This window comes from Nipponia nippon, unplaced genomic scaffold (genome assembly GCF_047370975.1).
Source record: "Nipponia nippon isolate SJK-2023a ecotype South Korea unplaced genomic scaffold, ASM4737097v1 scaffold_3, whole genome shotgun sequence".
NCBI lineage: Eukaryota > Metazoa > Chordata > Aves > Pelecaniformes > Threskiornithidae > Nipponia > Nipponia nippon.
The window spans coordinates 85050380-85064317 of record NW_028262347.1 but is presented as its reverse complement, the minus strand read 5'-3'; the positions used below and the strand labels follow the sequence as shown (position 1 = coordinate 85064317).

The 13938-nt window shown below is 39.4% G+C and overlaps 1 protein-coding gene across 3 annotated transcripts in view; it reads right to left on the bottom strand.

Moving 5' to 3' along the window:
• Positions 1-13938, bottom strand: part of TSPAN9 (tetraspanin 9) — a 193585-nt gene that overhangs the window by 99042 nt on the left and 80605 nt on the right. For 2 of the 3 annotated variants that reach the window (XM_087767153.1, XM_087767152.1), the window contains one exon: positions 11432-11511. In XM_087767153.1, the coding sequence (XP_087623279.1) occupies positions 11432-11494 (63 nt within the window). In that variant the 5' untranslated portion in view covers positions 11495-11511. Of the gene's footprint in view, positions 1-11431; positions 12173-13938 lie in introns of those variants that run through there. The other variant, XM_009466187.2, reaches the window with a different exon arrangement.

The following is a 13938-nucleotide window of genomic DNA, read 5'->3' as shown; positions in this document are numbered from 1 at the left end:
ATGGGATTTCAACCTGCCAAAGTAACAGATAGCTCTATCACAACAAGGTCATACATCATAGCCACCTTCACAGGTCACTTCTATTAGCAGAGTAGATAACACCTAAAAAAAGCGTACACAAACACAAAAATAACAAAACAGGATCAAAGATAACACTAGCTATCTGCATTTTAAAGTACATCCCATAAGACACAAAACCAATGTTGCACTGAAAGACATAAATCCAACATCCTCCCAGATGCTGACAGTGGAAAAAAAGATCCCGCCAGAGAGTTCTTTTTGTGTTCCACATGCTGAAAAAGCCATTAGAGCAAACGTTGCTCTAATGAAGAAGACGGACATGTATGTAACAATAATAGAATGTAGAAGACAAACATATGGCTTGAGGGGCTATGCAAAGTAGGAAGAATTGCTACTGCCAGACATGCAACAGGAAACTTTTTCATCTTATCTCTACCTTCTGTAAGTGTTAAAGGCAATGTTGGTTTATTTGTCATTTATGGAATTATTTTATTAGCTGGTTTGGAGTCACTAAAAAAAAAAAAAATATTACAATGGACTACTGTGTCCTGGTTTCAGCTGGGATAGAGTTAGTTTTCCTCCCAGTAGCTGGTATAGTGCTGTGTTTTGGATTTAGTATGAGAATAATGTTGATTGATAACACACTGATGTTTTAGTTGTTGCTAAGTAGGGCCTACACTAGTCAAGGACTTTTCAGCTTCCCATGCTCTGCCAGGTGCACAAGAAGCTGGGAGGAGGCACAGCCAAGACAGCTGATCCAAACTGGCCAAAGGGATATTCCATACCACATGACATCATGCTCAGTATATAAACTGGGGGGGGGTGGGGTGGGGTGGGGGGGTGGCCGGGAGGGAGTGACGGCTGCTCAGGGACTCACTGGGCATCAGTCAATGGATGGTGAGCAATTGCATTGTGTATCATTTATTTTTGTATATTCTTTTACCATTATTACTATTATTATTATTTTCCCTTCCTTTTCTGTCCTATTAAACTGTCTTTATCTCAACCCACAAATTTTACTTTTTTTTTTTTCCTTTTTTTCTGATTCTTTCCCCCATCCCACTGGGGACAGGGAGGAGTGAGCGAACGGCTGTGTGGTGTTTAGCTGCCTGCCGGGTTAAACCATAACAATGGGACTGGTGCAGCAAGGGAACAGGTGCCCAAAGAGGCTGCGGGACCTCCATCCAGATGTTCAAAAATTCCCAGCCTTCCACTCTTCTAGGTACTTCTGGAAGTCAGTGACATGCTAGACCTCTGGAGTACACAGCCAAATAAAATGATGGTCTGTGGGTCCTAAATCATAAAGGAGTTTTGTGACTGCGGACCATGTTGCCCAAGCGTACGGAGTTCAGAGGTGGCTTGCCTGCATCAAGTCTCTCATAAGGCATGGCCTAACAGATGGCCTGTTGCTTAAGACACTTACCAAGGACTTTAGAGATCCAGATTCAATTTCAGTTTAACTTTGTGCAAGTCTCTTAGTAGGACACATCTACACCATGGATATAGACAGATTTAAGCTGTCTCTGCCCAAGCTAATCTGGAAATGAAAGTGCAGGGAAGACCACTGCAAAGACACCCAAGCTCGAGATAGGTGATCGCCAGGACTGCTGAGCTCACGGGCAATGCCGTGAACACACAGCCGAGCAGAACTCAACACAAGCCTACCCGTGCTGAACTGTGCTACATATGGACTTGCTAGTTCTGGTCTCCAATAGCTCTCAGCCCTCTACCCTGTGCTCCACTGCAGACGTTCTCTTTGTTTTGGTGTCTCAGCTTTCCATCTGTATCAGGAGGATAACACCACAGAGGATAAATATATTAAGTGGTCCTAAGGCACTCTGGGATTATGGCAACAGATGTAATGTCAGTTCCTTGAAGCAGTGAAAATGGAGATGACGGGGCAATCAAAACTAAGGAAAGAGCAACTGAGCAACTTCCCCCCCCCAATTTAACTGTGTTTTTGCATCCAGAGGACACTGCAGAAGAAAGGCACTCTTTGGGACACAGCAATAGCTAGGTGAAGCAGAAAAATAGGGGGGGCAGGGCACAGAAGCACAGGACAATAAGATTCTTAACCACCAATTTAGTTTATAACTACTATCAAATGAGACAAAATGAGATGTTTACATTTCTGAATTACAATCCATTGACAGACAGCTCTCTTACCTGCTTAAGATCATAACTGGTTGGAAACTCTCCAAGACAATACAGAGGAAGAAATGAGTCTTGTGACAAACACACACTACTCAACAGTGACACAGCTGAGCTACATTACAAAATGTAAGTATTCAGCAGCATCATTTAAAGAAAAGTGTGCTTAAAACATCAATCAATAAGCCTAAAAGAACAAACCTCTGGTTCAGAAGCAGCCTTTCTAGTAACTTTCAGTTCTCTAAGATACCAAATTAAGTGAGAAAATTTGATTGAATAGTACAGTGCCAATTCTTTTTCCCTCTGTTTCATTTTTGCATCATTTCAGACTCAGTGATTGTACGTTGAGGTATACAGAGATGATTATATATTACAGAATTATTCCAAGTTAACTGCTTCCACTCTTAACCATTACACACATTATTTGCAGAGTAAACTGCTTGGTTTAAGTTAACATGCTTTGCATCACATGTGCAGCATGGTAGAAACGTGTACACAAGCAACTAATTCATCTCTGCTAATGACTAGTAATTTGTTAAGCTGATGAACCCCTACAGCTTATAGTCATCTGTTCATAATCTTATCTTCATCCATAGCTCATGATTGTCTTGCTTCAGTCTCCTTCACCATAAGAAATTAAAACCCATTAGAACCCACATATTTTAGTAAAAAAAAAACTCAGTCACAACTCCTTACAGTGTTAAAAATTAATAATTCTGTAATTAGCATACCAGTGTCTGCTAGCTTTAATTCCTTGCAGCAACTCTCAATGCTTGTCATACACTTTTAAGAATCAACAGTAATGTGATCATTTCCTACTGCAGACCTACAATTTGTACCTACAGCAGTAGAAATTGTACCAGAATGCACATAAAACAGAAGTATGGGGAAATCCACAAAAGAAATAAAAAAGGTACAAATTCAATCCCTGATGCCTCATCACTTGCCATTGTTATATGGGAAGAAAGACATACAGACACTAGCTCAATGTATTTTCAAAACTATGTATCCCTGATGCATTGATTAGAAACAGCACAAGAGATTTTCATTCAGGAGCGTCAGAAGACAGGCAACAAGACAGGACTACCAAATGCAGCTTGCAATAAGGACCAAGTAGATTCAACAAGAATCCATGGGTACAGAATTCCTTTCCCAATACAAGAAAAGTAATATTTGCAAACATTATTAATTCTTTTGACTCTGAAAAGTTAATTCTCATTTACTGCATTTAACAACAAAAACATAGCAAACACAAGGAGGCAAAGAAAGAAATAAAAGAAACAGCAAAGTAGTCATTCTGTGCTTCAGCTTGCATCCCCTTCCACGGGATGCAAGGGCTAACCATCAGCTCTGTGTTCCCAGACAGCACAGAGGCTCTGGGTGAGAGAGGAGACAGGAGAGCCAGCATGTTAACTGTGACACTAAACACTTCAAGATGGGCTCACACTGGCTGCTAAGATTGCAGGGACTTGGCTATGCCTTGATTAAGGACAACCACAAACATTGCCTGGAGGTATTGTAACCCTGTGGAAAACCTAGCCCTACTTGCATTACCTGAGCAGTGATAAAGCTATTGGCCGTGGTGCCAAGTTTTGAGAGACGTTATTGAAGATGAGCTGCAGATGATTTTTAAAATTCAAACTGGCAGCAGGTCCCAAGAATATTCACAATCCCTGCTACACTGGATGGAGTAGTCAAACGAAAAAGGTTTGGACAGCCATGTGAACTTTGGCCCAGCTCAAGAAAAGCAGGAGGAAAGAAGAATGATCATCGCAGTCAAATTTCCAAACAGTTGGAAGTTCAATTATCTCTGCTGAATAAATTCAGCAATTTAAGTTGCTCCTAAGCAGCAAAGGACTGAGCTGAATGGAGATCTGAGTTGATTTATAAGCTAACTTGTTTCAGAAAGTTGTGAAATTGCTTTGAGTTCAGTGCCTGCAGTCATTTCTGTAAAGTGATATTAAAATGATTAAGTTTTATGTGACCACTCCAACAAGTTCAGCATACATTCACTGTTTAATAACATCTTCAGCCATATTAGGCTCCTTTACTTTGTTTGGAAGGTGTGGTTTATTTATTTCTGCAAGATATTTAAAGCAAAGCCCAAGATATCCAGCAGAATTCCTCCTTTGATTCAAAGTTTCCATGAATTGCTGAAAGGTTGGGTAACTTTACGAATTATACGGGATAAACACAGAGGAGCTACTAAGTATAGTATACCGCATGATCTGTGACGACTTGACTGCCCATTAGGAACATCCTAACTTACGTGCAGCAAAACCCCAACTAACTGAACTTTACTTTCCACACATTGGACTGCACCTCCCATCTTTTCTGCCCAGGTCTTGTTCTGTGTCAGCAGCATTTAAATAAGCAAAATTACGTGCCTCCTCAGACAGCCAGATAATGGAGTTACAAGCCTATCCTCTACTCACACAAGGACGATTATTCCCCTTTGGATCAGCCTCTGCAGGCTGGAAGGTAGCAGAACAGACAAAAAGGGAGCATGCTAACAAAGGCCCAATCAAGCAGCTTACTGAAATGTTCTGCATGGGTCTAGGAGTCCAGAGATAAGTAAGAAACATTACACTTATTAAGCTTATTCAAAGTTAACAATAATTGTAACCCATGATTATAACCATCTCTTTATAAAAGTTGATACCATCATTATTTTTAAAAGTTAGGGGAACTGAGACACAGAAGACTGAAGAAATTTGCTTACGGTCACACAGCCGGAGGATATGAGGAAGAGAGCCTGAGTCACATATTTAAAGAAATATTTAACTCTGGGAGCGGGGCAAGGAGGGCTGAAGGGGAATAATTTGTTTTCCAATTTGAAATTCTTATTCTGCTTATCACTTTCAATGCCTATAAACCTCCTCATATATAAATGATTAAACCATGTCCAGCAGGCTACATGATAACAGATGTATACAACAAATCTGCTTTTTGAGTCATGAATCAACTCATTGTTTATCCAAAATAACAGACACGAATGACTCTCACACCTAACTACAGCTAGAGTAAAAACACTTCCACACTCAAGGAAAACAAAAATAATTAAAAAAAAAAACCCACACACCAAAAAAATAAAACAACCTGAATAGAATATGGTATTAGCAAAGAGCAGTTAGTGAGAGAAACACTGTGAAAAATGCCATATCGGATGTCTTCCCTATCAAGTTGAAACGGCTTAGACCAGTTATGGGGCCCTCGCCACCTGGATTAACCAGTCTAACTCAGCTCTGAAGCGGACCTCGTTATTTTAAATTAAAACCAGTCTCAGGCGTCTAATAACGTTTGAATATTATTCTGTAACATCATTGTACAGGTTTTTAAATGGACTTAATTTACATCATATTCATTAGGACACCACACCATTCGAACTAAACATTACCTTTCCTTCTCCTCCCAGCCAAAACATTGCCACGCTAAAACATTAATCTCTTTGTTCTCCCCCACTGAGGTGCACATTTGCACAGGCACACCAACAGTGCTCTACCATTTGGAGCGGAAACTAAAACTTAAAGCTGGAATCTTTTCACAGCTTATTGAATCCCTACTACAAAATGAATTCTTCCTGCTAATGTGACTGAAAACATTAGCTTTTTCCAGATTTCATTGTCTTGCTTGTTTGGTTGGTTTGGTTTTTTGGTTTTGGCGGTTTTTTGGGGGGGAGGTGTTTGGTTTTTTTGTTTGTTTGCTTGTTTGTTTTTGAGTAGTCTTACTTTCATGGGATTGTACCACAATTGTCACCGCATTGCTGACTTATGTCATTAGAGTCAAAATATGACAGAAGTAAATATCGCTATTATGTCAAGAGACAAGCATCCCAGGGTCACTCGCTCTCTCTCCCTGTTATTATTCCCTGTGTCAGAAAATGGGGAATATCAGATAATGCAGCCAGGGGAAGACAAGAAAAAAGAGAAAACATGAATGTGTCTCCTGTTCTAAGCTGTCTGTAGTTAGTAATTTTGTTCTCATTTCAGGGACAAACTGCCTGTTCCTCTTAAACCTCAGAGATTAACTTTCAGTTATGCATAGGGACAAAGTCTCTTCACAAGATTTAACTGTCTGTCCAACAGGTTCAGTTAAGCATTACAGCTTTGTACTTTAAACAGTGCACTATAGTATAAGTTTGGTATAAATAAGTATGGATTACCTTATATAAACCATTCTAAAATTCTTAGCTGTTTTACAGTACCAATAGCTCTGACAGCAGCCAGACTCAGAGAATGGACACGCTCCCTTTCTTTTAGTCTGATTGGAGACTTCAGTAAAAGTGACCTGCATGGCTGCTGTACTACTGTCTTTATGCTCACTGATAAACACGCAACGTTGTTTTTAATTTACAGGAAAACATACTAATTGCTCCTGCTACAAGATTAAATAAGACAAATAATTAATTCAGAAAAATACTCTTCAGGAGCAACAGTCTTTATCCATTATTTTAATAACAGAGTATCAGTGAAAGATTTGCTGTATTTGACTTTTGCTGCTACTTCTGGACCAGCAAGCTTCCAGCCCATCTTTTTCTCTTCTAGTCTTATGTTTTAGTGAAAGGAAAATGCTCCCAAGCTATTATAAAATTTACTTTGAAACTGAATATTAAATATCTGAAATTGCAAATTTGACTACATTTAACTTAGATAAATAATAACTTCTGCTTATAATTACATCATTAATAAACAGGTATTATTCCTATCAGATTTTTTTTGTAGTAGTTTAAATATAAACAATTTAACAAATACACCACATTAAGGATCTTCTTGACTATACTTAGCTTTTCCTTAGCTCTTCCCGAAACACAGAAGATCAGAGATTTAATAATCTTGCCATATGTTCCCCTTAATAAAACGCATTTTATATTAAAATTAAGCAATGCTAAAATCTAACAAGATGTGTATTATGAATGCTTCACTGTATGTGGACTCATTAACCTTTTTAGTCAAATGAATAGAACAACCCAAAATTTAACCATGACCACTGTCTACTTGCAAAGTTCTGTAGTGAAGTTTTGATAACTTATTCCTGTCACTTCAAAATTTCCCTTTTAGGACCCTATGAAATTCTCATTTCACGAGTGAAATTTCTTTTTAAAATTTATGTTTTATAGAATTCGCATTTTATAGCCAGTAAGATTTTCTGATACATTTTGTGAAAATAATTATTGTAATCCTTTTCTCTAATAAAACAATGAAATCTACCCTAGAACGACATAGACCCTAATGTTTATATTTGGTGATTACCTTTCTTGACAATTAAGCTGTTATCTGTAGAATCAAAAGTCAATATTTTCTGTCTTCTGCAGAGCTATACTGGCTACTTTGCAATCTCCATATGTTTGCACATAGATATTCTTGAAGGCAAACCAGTCCCTTTGCAAAACATATTATGCACTTAGGATGAATTCAGTGTAAATCATCATCCTAGCCATACAATTAAATACTATAAGCTTCCTTAACCCTCAGCTCAGACTTTTCTAATCTCTGAAAGAAAGCAATGCCAGATGGCCAAGAACAACTGCTAAGAATCAGAGAGCCACAGAGAAATACCTGAAGCTCTTAGTGACACGGTGGAGAAACACCTTCTGTTTCAACTTACTGCTGGGCGCCACTTAGATCAATTTGCTTTGCAGAACTCATACGTGATCCTTCCACATTAACTAACACACATGCTACTCATTTTCAAAAACTATATTTTGTTGTCATGAATCTAATTCACAAACACTGAATTCTTGCTGGGCAGAAACAATGCACCACCTCTTTATCATAGTAATCACAGCAACAGTATGTTTGCTACATATGACAGAGAGAACCCACTCATCACTGCACTTCTCCATCACCTTCAAACGTATACATGTGTATACATATATATGTATATATATTAAAATATATAAAATATATTCTATATAAAAATGTGTATAATATGTAATATACATAAGTAATTGGTCTTCAAACATACATGAGCTAGCTGCCAGGCTGAAGTAGTACAGCTCACTGCCACATGAGGGACAGACGAGGTCCCAGCCTTTTTCTCTGTGTCAAGAAGCAAATAATGGAAAAAGATTCCTTTTTTTCTGTAGAATAACATCCTTATTTGGGCCAACACTGAGAATTGTTCAAGACAATAGTGGCCAGCATTCTGGGATGCCAAAGGATACTGCCAGTCTTCATTTTCAGGGGGAGCATCTCAGAAACAGCATTTTACTATGGCAGAACAACACTCCCCATGAGACGGGCTTTCTGCTACCGCGGGCTCAGAACAATGTAGCTTTGTGGCAAGCAAGCCGGTCAGCCAGATTGCCTATTGCAGCTGTACAGCTGCTAGACTGGCACCTGTTTAAAGACTCCCTGGAACACAGTTTTTCCACCTCTGTTTCCAGTTGCCTAAATCAGTTCCTGTATTAAAAAAAACCCAAAAACCCAAAACAAAACACTTCTTGCTTTTGTCAGAAGATAACAGTGTGGCAGTGGTCTCCTCACCTCTGAAGACCAGGACTCTCATTCTGCTTTGAATTACAGGTTCAGAAAATTTCATGCTTAAAAACGAGTCTTCTCTTTCTAAAAATAAATCACCTTGCATTACAAAAGATGATAGTCACTGCTCAAGAGCAGGCCACAACTTCATGTTTTTGGACTTGGGTTTCTTAACAGAAATTCAGAAGGAAGCAATGAGAACAGGCAAACCTGGGAATGGAAAAAATGGGTTAAGAAGAGAGACAGGACTGAAATAGCAGGGAGTGCTTCAGGACAGGGTAGGTGTGGAGGACACTGGCAGAGCTGCATGGGGAGCCCAAGGCTGGGCTAGTGGGAGAGTTCAGGGCAGGAGTGAGAGATACTGCAAGTGCACAGTGTCAGCAAGGAGCACATACAGAGCCAAACATCCAAAACCTGTCAGACAGTCGTAGTAGAACTAACGTAGATTCCAGGTACGAAGCCAGCAGCAGCAAACTACAGAACACCTGCCTGTAGTATGCTTCATTCTAGCTTGCACTTCCATGAGTAAAAAAGGATGATAATGTTAATGAAGACAATACAATAGCCTGGTTAAAAAAAATAAGAATCTAGCAAGACTGCAGTCCTCTGGAAGGACGCATGGGAACATCAAGACTGGCTTGCAAAATTGAGTATAAGCCACCTAAAGTGAAGAAAGGGGGACTTCTGAACAATTTAAACCAGGCTAGTGGATCAAATTTCTGCTGTAAACTACTTCGAAAAAAGCCTGACGTCTTGCATTTAGCATTTTTCTATAATCTCTCAGATTCACCATTCCAGAGTACCGTTTTCATTCCATACAGCCTGGTTCACACAAAAAGCATTTTTAGAATATTAGACAGAGATGTGGTGACAAATTTCAATAACAGAAAGAAAAGTGGTATAAGCCTCACAACAAAAGACATGGTAGGGAGGGTGTAAAGGGAATTAAGAGGTAAGAGTAAGAGTTGAAGAAGCACAGGGTACTAGAGAACTGTTCCAGATGGTAAGCTAGTTTTAACCTAAGCAGCAATGTGTTTGTATGGAAGTCCAGTGGGAGCTGAGCAGACAAAGATGGGCACGCAGATGAGGTCTGAAATATTTTTGCAAGATCAAGGAATGGAAAAATGGACTCTGAAGGTCCAATGCAGAGTCAAGAAAATTGCTGCTTGGGAAGGAGATAAAAACAAAGAAAGATATTGCATCTAAGGAAGTGAGGGGTAAGAGATACCTAATGACTGATCACAGAGGACACGAGTAACGATAACAGAAAAAAGCTGTTCCAAAACTAATCACAACATATAGCATATGAAAAAAATACTTCCAAGGTGTCGAAGTAATGCAGCATTGGGTCAAATAGCCAGCTTGATATAAATCTGGTGTGTTCAAAGTGATTTATTCCAGAAATAGTTAAGGCAACTTTCTCATGGGGTTTGTATACAGAAAAGAAAAAAAAAATTGAAAAAACACAAGTAAAATTTGATCAGATGTTCTTCAGTGACCAGTTCTACCTTTCTATTTAAGGAAGACTCCCAACAAGTTCAGTGATTGCAGCATTTCAGTCTATTACTGATAAAAGCTCACTGTTGCGTGAGTGGTTCAACACTGTACCAAATCTCCCATTAACTCTTGCTCTTAAAGGTTATTTCAGTAAGTGGGTCAAGATAAACAGAGAAGCTGCTAGTAAGACTCTTAATTTGAACAATGATATCTCTACACCAGAGGTAGCTATCTGAACTAGACTGTTAATACCCCTTTTTCCAAAATAAATCCAAGGATAGTGTTTTCATTTATTTATGAGGCATACTACATATATTTCTGGATCACAACCATGAATGGTTTTGTTCATGTGCCCAAGCTTTGCAACCATCAGGAAAGCAGTGACCTTTGATTTCAAACTAAGCAAACCATTTCATATTGGTCTATATTCATGCACACTCAGTATTTCAATTAGCCTGCGATTTCCTCAACAATACTGTTCACTCAAGGGTGCCTAGCTGCCAGATGACTTAACTTTTCTTCCCTCCTTTGTACGTGACAATACTTTGCTCAAAGTAGCCATTACGCTTTTAACTTGCTTGCTGAGGCATTGTTATAACTCCTCATGCCTCTTGGCTGATGGAGGAAAATCAATTTTGATCCCGCAGAAGGGATCAAAGTGCAAGTCTCCAACTTCACACGCCAATGTGGACAACTGCAGCTGAAACTGAATCCAGATTAATTCACCATTCCAGTCATTTCACATTTATGCTGATACCTTATGAGGTTAGAACATATGTGATTTATTGCTTTTAATTGCAGAAATGGGACAGAACTTCCTTCAAATGAAAAAGCAGTTTGTCAAATTAAGTGTACAAAAGGCAAATGAGATTTATGATGACAATGAGAATGTACTTCAAATTTAAATTAACCTGCAGCTTAATGCCACACGAGGTATTACAACAGCATGCAAAAATCCTGCCACTGCAGGATTTTAATGCTACGATAATTCTGCTTTTCCTTAAAGGGCAACAATTCTGACTTTTCTTAGATAACCCAGTTCAAAACACATTAGTAGCCAAATTAGTAGCCAAACTACAGTAACCAGGTGGTAATAAAGATATAGAAAGCATGTACATTTTCCCAACAGACACAAGTTTAACACTGAAAATATTCCAAGCAGGTATGAGAGAGAGGGAGGGGAGGGGGGAACTTACTGTACTGCTTCAAAGATGCACTGTACACATAATGCAGCAGTACAGGATACACTAACAAACGAAGGCAACTGAAAAGGCAGTACTCACCCAAAATATTAAATTGAAAAGGAACATCATGTATTTCAAACAACACAGGCAGCCTCTTGCCATGTTGCACTTCTTAAATTCTAAAAGGAAAACAAAGGATAGATCCAGGTAAAAGACCACGTATTTGCTGCCTTTGGGTGCACTGTATTTGTCACTTTTTACGCCAGTCCCAGTCCCAACGCCGGTCCCGGTTCCGACCCCGGTGTGGCTCTGTGTGCGTGATCCAGTTGTACCATAGAAAGCTCCAGCAGTAAAACCTCGACCAAATTGCCTCCCTGAGGTAGAAGGTTTAGCAAAATCTGAGTCTTTGCTATCCAAAGATGGACTCCGGTGAATTGAAGAATCCTCACTACTTGACTTCTCCATGATCTCTCTTTTCACAGTTGTCAGATTTAATGTATAGCATCTCTCAGCATTAAATGCAGTGCCTTGCAAATGCCACAGTGCGATAAGAGCTGTCTGTGGTTTTGCTTCTCTTTCTCTTCATATATAAATCAGATAATCACTGCAGAATCTATTCACTGCATTGTTGCTGGTTTTATTTTTTATAGCAATGTAGGCTGTACTCTGTCTATCTGTGGCATGGATTTATGCATTAATATCCCATGCAAGAGCATACTCATGATTTATCTTGATGAATCGGTTATGCAGAACTTCCGATTTTTATTCAAAAGAGCCATAAGCTCTTTCTCGCTGCTCCTAGTCTACAGCCCTCTAATCTATAGGCAGCAGATGGTCCTTGCATCCATTTCCAAAAAGCTTCTGCAGTACACCTGGGAGAATCTCCTCGAGCCGGAGCACTTTCCTTGCTCTCAGCTTCCCTCTCTGTGTCTCTCTGACTCTCTCTCACACGCTGTCTTTTTTCTTTCCACCCATTTGCAGTATCTCATTCAGTAACCAGCTATCAGAGCGCACTCTGTGTTTCACTGCTGTTGCCATGAAATCATCAGCAACTGCAACCACTGGGCATTTCCCACAGAAATCCCTGACCTAACTATCGAGTAATAAATCCACCCGCCTGCTTGCTCCTCCCCTCTGCTTTCCATCGGGCCAGTTAGCAGAAGCCTTCTCCCCCAGGGCACGCCTCCATGACATAATATCTTTAATAGGATTAGAATTACTCTTGACTATACAAGTGCACAACAGAAAATCTCTTTAAATGTCAAGTACTGTTTAGCTGTTTATGAGCTAGAACTGTGAGGTAGTGATACTCCTTTAATGCAATAAAAAACTGGAAAAGTATGGATTAGATAGACAGGTGCTAACCTCTCCCTGCTCGTTAAATTAACAGTGACTTACATTTTTTTTCTGGCTTAAACAAATGCCATGGGACAAGGAACTGGAATAGACTAGCACCCGGCATACACTGAATAGGCACATGTCTCAGTTATACATGCACATAATGTGACGCCATCACCTGTGATATAATTAACCATAACCAGAAAAGCAGAGCTGGCTGCCTCTTACGGGACCATCAATCAATTCTTAAAACTCTTGAAATGTAAGGATATCTGAACCTGCAGCTATTTACACTCTATTTAACTAGTATGTCAGAGATTGTTCCTGTGTATGGCAATAAGCCATCTTATATCGCAGGTAGTCTGTGAACTAGAAACACTGACCCAAATGCCACATTTCTTTTCCAGATAGTAGCGCAACATGCCTGCTAGGACTCTGAAACAGAGAGGGCACGACCGTGCATGTGTGTATGTGCGTATGTGTGCAAGGGCCTGGAGGGGAGGAAGAGAAATACTTTTGGGTAACGCCTGGTGTTTCCAAATTCATCATTTTGTCATAAGCGTAAAAGCAGCACACTGATGGTGCAAAGTGATACAGCAGATTTTAAATGCAGGTTATTCTTTTCTTTTTGTAAAGAAAGAAACCATATCAGGAGGCCACTATTGAAGAAACACAGCTACCAGGAAAAGCAAAAATTACACATCATTTTCAACTGACCCTTTCACATGCACATTCTAATGAACTGTTAATTATTTTATCAGGTATCTTTGAGAAAAGATAATATAATATTTATTCAGTCTCAGATATCTATGCCCAAAAGCCCCTTAAAATTCTGTAATTTTTGTGTAACAACATCAGAATCAATACCCTAAAGCAGTGCTGTACCTTTCTTGACAGGCTTTTTCTGAGAAAAGATCCCTCCACCATAAAGTACTTCATGCCATGAAACATCCCATGTTTGCATGTGTAATATCTTTCTCTCACCTCTTCTGCTCTAGAATAACATTTTAATAACAGGCAGGCCCAAGCCTATATCAACAGTATTTATTCACTTTGCTTTTCAAAAGTCATTTCAGAACTACCTGCATCAAATGGGTCCATCAGAAAGGCGACTGCAAGACAACCACTCGGCAGTGCATATGATAGCAGAAAAGGCCACACAAAAAACACCCAAGTAAAAAAAGATAAATTAGCAGTGACCAGAGTGGGGCATTTCTGTACATGTCTATGGTGCCCATACAAACTTCAACGTGAGCAGTCATCAAGAA